This window comes from Plasmodium falciparum (genome assembly GCF_000002765.6).
Source record: "Plasmodium falciparum 3D7 genome assembly, chromosome: 14".
Taxonomy (NCBI): Eukaryota; Apicomplexa; class Aconoidasida; order Haemosporida; family Plasmodiidae; genus Plasmodium; species Plasmodium falciparum.
The window spans coordinates 130001-140000 of NC_037283.1; the positions used below are offsets into that span (position 1 = coordinate 130001).

At 18.5% G+C, this 10000-nt stretch overlaps 4 protein-coding genes across 4 annotated transcripts in view; 1 reads left to right on the forward strand and 3 right to left on the reverse strand.

Moving 5' to 3' along the window:
- Nucleotides 1-21: 21 nt before the first annotated feature.
- On the reverse strand, nucleotides 22-2100 carry PF3D7_1403500 (dynein light chain, putative; the record flags this gene model as incomplete). Its single annotated transcript, XM_002585404.1, has 9 exons — nucleotides 22-96; nucleotides 189-237; nucleotides 465-544; nucleotides 656-776; nucleotides 972-1029; nucleotides 1113-1239; nucleotides 1383-1506; nucleotides 1719-1876; nucleotides 2080-2100. 9 exons carry the CDS (start codon nucleotides 2098-2100, stop codon nucleotides 22-24), a joined length of 813 nt encoding a protein of 270 aa, XP_002585450.1.
- Nucleotides 2101-2553: 453 nt separating this feature from the next.
- PF3D7_1403600 (selenoprotein) lies at nucleotides 2554-3245 on the forward strand (the record flags this gene model as incomplete). Its single annotated transcript, XM_001348170.2, has 3 exons — nucleotides 2554-2727; nucleotides 2949-2996; nucleotides 3117-3245. 3 exons carry the CDS (start codon nucleotides 2554-2556, stop codon nucleotides 3243-3245), a joined length of 351 nt encoding a protein of 116 aa, XP_001348206.2.
- A 491-nt stretch (nucleotides 3246-3736) lies between these two features.
- Nucleotides 3737-5073, reverse strand: PF3D7_1403700 (translocation associated membrane protein, putative; the record flags this gene model as incomplete). The annotated part of the gene is made up of 3 exons (XM_001348171.2): nucleotides 3737-3822; nucleotides 3950-4013; nucleotides 4144-5073. The coding sequence occupies 3 exons, from the start codon at nucleotides 5071-5073 to the stop codon at nucleotides 3737-3739; spliced, it is 1080 nt and encodes a 359-aa protein (XP_001348207.2).
- Nucleotides 5074-6529: 1456 nt separating this feature from the next.
- PF3D7_1403800 (nuclear formin-like protein MISFIT, putative) overlaps nucleotides 6530-10000 on the reverse strand; it is a gene marked incomplete at both ends in the record, with an annotated part of 4891 nt that continues 1420 nt past the window's right edge. The window contains one exon of the mRNA XM_001348172.2: nucleotides 6530-10000. This exon is cut by the window's right edge and continues 1131 nt beyond it. Coding sequence (XP_001348208.2) covers nucleotides 6530-10000 — 3471 coding nt within the window.

Sequence of the window (10000 nt, forward strand, 5' to 3'; positions counted from 1 at the left end):
AAATATAAACCATTATAATATTTATATTTCTCCTTTCTTATCATAAATTTCTTTAATTTTATCTAGTAACGATTCATTATGTTTTAATAAATCATACTACAATGGAATAAGAGAAATAAAGAAAAAACCTTTTTTTGTAATATAATACTACATATCTGTTTCTAAATATGTTTATAATTTAAATATACCTGTATTTCCTTCTTATTCTTATTTTCCTGAAGCTTTTTTTTATTTTCTCTACACACCAACATAAAAAATAAAAATATATATATATATATATATATATATATATATATATGTATTCTTAATCCTTTTTAGAATATAACAAAATAAATTTATTAACATTTATATGTCCATAATTTCAACAAGAGGAATTTATTTAATTATTTATTTAATCATTTATTCATTTATTTTTTTACTTTTTAATTTTTTTTTTTTTTTTTTTTTTTTTTTCATAATTTTACTCTTTTAATAATTCCAATCTAGTTTGTACGTCAATTAATTTCTCCTTCAATTTATTTTCCTCAACTAACAAATCTTGAAGCTTTAAAAAAAAAAATGAAAAAAATAATCAAATATATTTTGATTTATGTATATCCTCATACATATACATAATTTAGGTAAATATAGAAAATTATATTTTAAACGTTAATACAATTAAATTATTCTTTTCGTTCATCTCCTTGAATCCTTGAGTATTCATCTCATTATTGTGCTCAATTATATCTATCAAATTTTTATAATAATTAATATTCTTTTGTAGTTCGTTCGTTATTCTATTCGTATGTGAACAATCATAACAAAAGAGAAATAAAGAAAATATAATAAAATGGAAAATACATAATTATATAAATGTTCAAATGTTATAATAAAAAATGTTAAAGAATATGTATATAACTATATATATATATATATATATATATTTATTTATTTATTTATTTATTTATTTATGTATATCTTTTCGTTGTTACAATAATACGGCAAATCCTCTCTTGGGATATTCACAAATAACCTGTCGTATTATTTCATCTATCCAAACAAACAATATGTAAATTCTATTTATTTTTATATATCATTTCATATAATTAATAAAATAATCATTTATATATAACCTAATAATTCAAAAATTATATTTTCTACGTAAAAGAAGTTTAATTTATCCATATTGTTGTTTTCTATATTTTTAAGAACAGCTTGGATTAATTCCAGGTCACTCAAATTGGTATCCTCAGAAATTAGCTGCAATGAAAAAGATGGACAAAAGTAAAATAAGAAAATAATAAAATTAAAAAATAATAAAATAATAAAATTAAAAAATACATACATATATATTTATATATATATATATATTATGCACCCTCATTTTGAATTATTATAAATACCTGAATCAACGTCTTGTCAGTTTTTTTAAAAACTTTTATTGGAAATAACAACGATAAATTGAAGAAATCATACATATGAAAACTTTTTTGAATTTTCAGAAATATATCTTCATTATAATTATTTCTATATGTAAATCCAAATAAATAATAATTTATTATAATTTTATATAATGATATCACAAGAAAATAGAACACCAATCGATTTTACATCAGCCCCCAAAAAAAAAAAAAAAAAAAAAAAAAAAAAAAAAAAAAATATATATATATATATATATATATATGTAGATTTATATTTATATTTATATTTTTCTTTTTTTTTTTTTTTTTTTTTTTTACTGTTCATCTAATATCAAATCTCTAATTACATTTATATTATCATCTAAATTACAATTTTTAATGAAAGATTTTTCAAAATGTTTTTTATATTCATCCATCACTTTTAACATGTACGATTTTAATTCCTTGCTTATGGCAAAAGGATTAGCATATTTCAGCTATATTTTTATAAAAAAAAAAAAAAAAAAAATATATATATATATATATAATGAAACCTTGGTTCAATGGGAAAATAAGAAAATTTCTAACATTTTTATATTTTTATTTTTTTATTTTTTTATTTTTTTATTTTTTTTATACTACCAAGCAAAATATTATACACTATATAATATATATATATTATATTATTTTTATTTTTTACTATTTGGTGATTTTTTTCCATAATTTATAAATATAATATTTATGTATATGATGTTTACACATTTATATATTATTTTTTTTATTTTGATCTGAAAAATTAAAATTTATTTAAATAATATTTTTCAACTCGACAGAAATTGTTTCATAAAATAAAAAAAATAAAAATTTACATTTTAATTTATTTTTTTATAAAAAAATAAAAAATTTATAACACAATTGTCAAAAAAAAAAAATATATAATATATATATATATATATATATATCCATATATTTAAATTTATGTAATATAATCAATTTTTTTTTTAGGATATTACAATTTCCCTAATTAAAATATAATTATCCACACAATGTTAATATTTGTCTAATATATATAATATATATATATATATTTATATATATATATTTATATATATATATTTATATATATATATTTATATATATATTATATTTTTTTCTATAAGTAGAAAACAGAAAAATGGATGACAGAAAGGAAAACAAAAAGAATGCAGATTATGAAATATTTTTAAGAGATAGAAAATTAAAATATGAAAAAATAAGGAAAAGAAATGCTTTACATAATAAATTTATATTACCCATAATTAATTTTATAAAGGGTATTATTAATTTTATCAAAACAGTTATTAATATAGTAATCAAAAAATGAAAAACGAGAAAAAAAAAAAAAAAAAGGAGAAATTAAAAGAATATGAAATATTTATTATATTTTTATGTATATAATATATATCAAATCCTTCTATATATGTCTTATTATATATATATATAACACATATATATATATATATATATATATATATATATATATATGTTTTTTTTTTTTTTTTTTTTTTTTTTTTTTTTTTTTTTTTCCAGCTAGCTATTTTTTTTAAGACCCTACTTGGACAATCAAATACTTCTCAAGTTAAAAAAAAATATTTATACATTATTATGAAACTTTATTTTTTCTATGTTCATATAATTTCTTTTTTTATTTTTGAAATAATATAAACTTAATATTATATGTATATATTTCTTTCATAGAGTTCCAATGGAAAGAATAATGATGATGATGACGGTTTTTTTAAAAAGAAAAGAACAGGAGGTTTACCAAAAAGCAGAATTATGGAATTAAAAAATTTGGGTACCTGCTTGGGAAGTACCTGAGGTTAAATGTTTTTCCGACATTTAAATATTTTATTATATATATATAATATATATATATATTTTAAATGAATATACTCATAAATGATTTGCTAATTTGAAAATACAGAAAAATAAATGTATAAATTAGTAATGAGAAATGATGTTATATTCATTTATATGCTTTTGAATTCTACTTTTTTTTTTTTTTTTTTTTTATAAATATATAATTATAAAAAAACGTTACCATTCAAAAAAATTATAATAAATAATAAAATAAAATAAAATAAAAAATATATGGAAAGATAGACACATTTTTATAAATATGATGAATTATAAAAAGTTATTATATATATATATATATATATATATATATATATACGTAAGTATGATTTAATTTATCTAAGTATTTATGCTTATATATATATATATATATATATATATATATATATATATTTATATTTATATTTATATATGTGTAATTAATTTTTTTTATTTCATTTTTCGGAATATTATATATTCTAATCTTCCTTTTTTATACTTTCCATTGTAGATGTACTATCATCCTCATTATCACTTCGTATGTCCGTAATTTTTTCATTTTTCACTAAAAAAAAAAAAAAAAAAAAGTATAATAAAATAAAAAAAGAACAAATCAAAAGAAATAAAAAAAAAAAATAAAGCAAAATCATATGTAGGATGATCTATTAAATTCCTTCTTTTTCTGCTCTTACTTGTCTTTATTATAAAGAGGCGACTCATTTTTAAAATAAGGAAAAACCAATACACATGCATAGCCTTCATCATAAAAAAAAAAAAAAAAAATAAAAAATGTAAATATATTTATATATATTGATTCATTTGTTTATTCGCTCAAGTACCAATTTGTATACATGTAACTATTTATACATGTTGATATATTTATTACCATGAGGGTCCACAAGAATATAAGAAGGACCAAGCCCCCAGGGACGTCCTTGTGGGATGATATAAAACCATCCGTATAAGACCTTATAATTTTTGTATTACTTAAAGGTAAAACTATATAATAAAAATATAAGAATATTCGAAAAAAGAAATAATATAAAACGAAAAGTATATAAAAAAAGGTAAGAAAAATCCTGTTTTTTAAGTTGGTATAATTTAATAATTTCGAAAGATACAGAACGATATCAACAATATCATGAATAAATAATATTAATAATCCTACTCTCCAAAAATTTAATACATGTGAATATGTTAATAAAATAATTGTAGATAAATGATGTAATACAAATACATAATAATCTTTTCTTCTTATTTCATAATTTAAATAAAACAGACATGAAAACCAGTAAGATATTTGTAATATATAAAAATAATATACATAATTATTTATATACATAAAAGGCCATCCTCTTTTATTTTCTTTATATTCTTCATCAGTAACTAAAAAAAACCATTTTCCTGTACGCTCTTTCAAACACATTTTTATCCATCCATTCTTATTATTTAAATACCCAGACATAACAAATAATAAAATCAAGTTATATGTAAAAGAAAAACTATGCCATAAAGCAAACCAAAAATTCTCTTTCCATTTATATACAGAACCACTTTTGGATATATCATATTTTCTATTCACTCTATCTAATATAGAATTTCTTGATAATCCATATAATATACTATTCCTTCTTATTACCTCCTTTTGTACACCTGAAATTACCAATCGTAACAACGTTATCAATACAAAAAAAACAAAAAAAATTATGAAATCCCATCTGCTTAATTTAGGGTTAATCAAATATTGCTCAAGATATCCCTTATTCTTTACGCTAAGAAAATATTCTTCTAAGGTATGCAAATATTGCTTATCCATTTAAAATAACCAAAAACAAAAAGAAACACAAATGTATAAATATATAAATGTATAAATATATAAATGTATAAATATATAAATATATGTAAATGGACACACACATATATATATATATATATATATATATATATATATATATGTACTATCTTGGGCAAATATGATAAAGGATTATTCTTATAATATATATAATTTAATATATTGCTTTATATTTTTTGAAGTCAATATTAAAAATCCCTTTTATTATGCTAACATATGAAAATATCTTGCGTCTTTCTAATATTCTTATATATAATTAAAAAAATATAATATATATATATATATATATATATGTAACAGTTTACATTCCAATTAACAAAAACAATATAAAAAAAAAAAATTATTCGTCTTGAAAAAAAATGCTACGCACAAATTTTTATATTATATATATACAGAACAAATTATGTAAACCATATGGTATAAATATATGTTTATAAATGCTTTACCTTATTTTACGAAATATAAGGTAAAAATATTCAAACCACAAAAATGTTAAAAAAATAAAAGAATATAATCTTCACACATATATATATATATATATATATATTATCTATGTTTACTTATTTTTATATTTATATAATCACGATATCCTTCTTTTTTAATTTTATATGTAGATATAAAATTTGTAAAGAATACATATAGAATATTTATATCAACTGAAAATATTTTCAACAATACTTTCGAAATTGTAAATATATTTATTTTTTTATATACATATATATTTTTTTTTTTCAAGTCCTATATTTTTCTTAAGTTTGATTAATTACAGTATATATAAATAAATAAATATATATATATATCATGTATGATGATGAAGATTAATAAATTTATGTATTTCTTTTTTTCAAGAATTACAAAAAAAAAAAAAAAAAAAAAAAAAAAAAAAAAAAAATGTTGCCATATATATATATATATATATAGGACCCTATAATAATAACAAATAAATATAATATAATAACATTTACGTTGTAACTATATAATTATTGCAATATATTTCTTATATTTTCATAAAAAAAATTTTGTACTCCTTTACAATGTTTAAAAAAAAGTCAAATAAAATAAATGAATGAATAAATAAGATACGTACACACATATACAAAATATACATACATATATATATATATATATATAATACATCATAAAATTTATGTACACATTTTTAATTATACTAAATATATCCATATATATATATATTTCCATTTCCGTGTAGTACCTTTATTAATATATCGTAAAAAAAAAAAAAAAAAATTAAATTTTATAGAAATTTATCATGTATATTTTACATTTTTGTACAACATATATATATATATATATATATATATATATAATTCCTATCAGAAAAAAAAAAAAAATTTTTTTTTTGTACCCTAATTAATAATATATATATATATTTATTTATTTTTATTTATTTTTATTTATTTTAATCGGAAGGTTCAAATTCTACGTCCGAAAAATTTCCAGCATTTGAAGGTTTAGAAATTTCCATAGTTTCTTTATGTTCTGCACTTTTTCTTTTTAATAAACATGCATAGTCAATTGTATTTGTTAAAGATTTTCTTTTTTTTGTTTCAGCATTATATGTAGATTGGTGTGATAATCTATTATTTGTGTATATATCATAATTATTTGTTAAGGTGTTATGTTCATTTTCTGAGGATGGTATATTGATATTTATATTTGATGTATCACAGAAGATATCATTGGATGTATTTTTTATTTTTTCATTTAGATTTTCCTTTTTTAAAATGTCTATGTACTTATTATAGTTCTCAAAAAAATGAACGAAATTCACAAAAAAATCTTGTAAGAATTTATTTTGTTTATTATCATCATTTGGGTAATTAAAAAGAGGGAAAAAAGGTTTGATGTCATTAAACCATAATATAATAACTAGATATTGTTTAATTAAAAGTACTATATTCCATATTATATATAGAATTTTAGGATAATTTTTTTGTACAAATTTTTTTACAATTCCTAAAAATTTATCATGTAAAAAATATTTAGATGAATGATTATATGATGTATTATTATCTTTTATTTCATTTTTCAAATTATGAATACAACATGAATCTAAAAATTCTTCTGTATCGATATCATTTTTTATTTCTAAATAAGTATTAATAAAATCTATACATTTATCATATAAATCTTTTATATAAAATGTACTAATTTTTTTTAAAAAATATAATTCTTTATTAGTAAATATTTCTCCTGTATGTTTAGCAAGAATTAACATAATACATCTTTCTTTTGAAATTCTCCCATTTTCTGAATAACCATATAATTTTCTTAATTTCTTTACTACCATATTCCATTCAAACCATTCATATTTTCTAGGTTTGTTTAACCAATTACATATATATAATATATTACAAAATAATTGTTTTAATAATATATGTTTAGTTAATATTAATTCAATACTACTTAATTTATTTCTTATATTTTTTAAAAGATCTTCATAAACAAAATCAAAATTATCTATTAATAATAAATAACCAAATCTTTTATGTACATTTTTTATTCTACATATAAATAAGCAAAATTGCTCATCTTCATAAATTTCGTCATCTTCTTCTTGGATATCATTATATTTTTTATTATGTTCTTCATTACATTCAAAGGGGAAAGATAAATTATTCATATGATCATCAAAGAATTCCATATCATTATCAAGCTTGCAATGTTTTATTATATCCTTTTCATCATTATTATTATATATATTATATATATTTTTATTACTTTTTATATTATCACCTTCATAATAATCATTTTTTTCTCTACACTCCTTTTTGCTTTTATTCATATACTCATCCTCCTCAATTATCATCAACCTCTCAACTATTTCATCACATTTATTCGGTCCAAAGTAACTTGTTAATTTATTTAATGTTTCTTTCCATAATGTATAATTTTTACTATTTTCATCTGGGATAGTATGCAGAAATTTTTCTAAACACGAAGAATCACATGTACATAATATTATAGAAGCTATAATTTTTTTTAAACTTTTATATTCATTTTGTCTTTTTAATGAACATAACATAATAACAACTGCCTGACTAAAATATCCCATACTACTTATCCTTTTATTAATTATATTTTTTTTTTTTTTTTTTTTCTTTTTTTCAAAAACTAATTCTTTATCTTGTCCATAATTTAGTTGTACTATATTCCCCCTCATGTTATTTATCATATCATCATTTTTATTTTTTTCTCTTTTCGTAAACCATATTTCAAGATTCTCATCATTTATTAAAGATTTGGTAGGTTCATATGATTTATGTATACAATCAAATATGGATATACCTACTAATTTTATAATATCATTTTTTATTTCGTTAGACGATTTAAAATGTATAATAGTATCGGGGATTTTCCTAACATTATTATTACTATCATCATTATTATCATACTTTTCGATATCATTTGGATTATATAAAAATGTTTCCTTTTCTGTTTTTAGTATATCACTATATATAATTATATCCTTTATATGTTCTTCACTCGATATATAATTATCTTCCATATCTTTATAAGGACACACACCCTTATTTATCGTCTCATCTATGTCAATCGTATTTAGCGTAATATATTTCACATCTACATTTATATCTAAATGTAATGGACATCTATTATTAATCGGATTCTTTTTTTTTTCTTGGGATTCTAATAATATATTTTTTTTTAGAGAAGATGGGAAAGGAACATTTTTAATATTACGTGGTTTATTACATACTTTACTTAATGATTCTACATGTTCGTTTATTTCTTCATTTTTCTCTTTGTTTACTTTTTTTTTTATTTCATCATTTATATTGAATATTATATTTTTATACTTCAAACTTATATCATCACTAGGCTCTTTAATTAACTTATTAATAGGTACCTTATCTATTATTAATTTATTTACATGATTCCTTTCGCCATCATTTTTGTTATTTTTCAAAGAAATCTGTTCACATGTATATTCCGTGGACATATTACTATTATTATCATTTATTTTTTTAATATGAACTTGGTTACTTCCATCCAAATTTGCATTATCCCTTTCTCTTACAAATGAATCTTCTTGTTGTTCATTAGATTCATCTACATTATTTTTATATTCATTTGGACAAGAAGAAATGTCACTTTTGTATATATGTACATTTTTATATTTTGTAAGATAACATTTTTTTTTATCATCACTTTTGTTATTTATATTTTGTATATTACATTTTTCATCTTTTATATATAATTCGCCTTTCATATTATCTCCTTTATATATTGGATACATATTTTTATAAGTAGGTACGTCTTCATTTGTTTTTTCGCAAATTTTTTCCATACATTTTGTTTTATCACATTCTAAATCGATTCCTTCTAATATATTATAATTTGTATCCTTCAAATGAAGTATATTACCAAATGTATACTTCTTAATATCCTCATAATCAGCATCATCCCATTCAATTAAATTTTTAATATGCTCTAATGTTATAGGTATATAAGTATTTAGATTATCATATATATAAGATATATTTTTTGAAATATCATTTTTTATATATATTTTGTTATTTTCTTTATTAATTATATTATTTGTCAAATGCTTATTTTTATTTCTTTCATCAGAATTATTATCTTCATTAGATTCTTTATTTTTATTTGTACAAACAATTTCATTATTTTTATATCCATCTTTATCTTCTTCCTTCTCCTTTTCATTGGTTTTCCTCTTCTTTGCGTTATATATAATAGTATTACTTTTATTATATACACTACTTTGACATATATTTTTATTTATATATAGGCTATTATTTGAAACATTAAATGATTTGCCTTTTTTTATATATAAACTATTTTGTGTATATGCATTAGTTACATTTTTATTATTTCCTGTATCATTCAT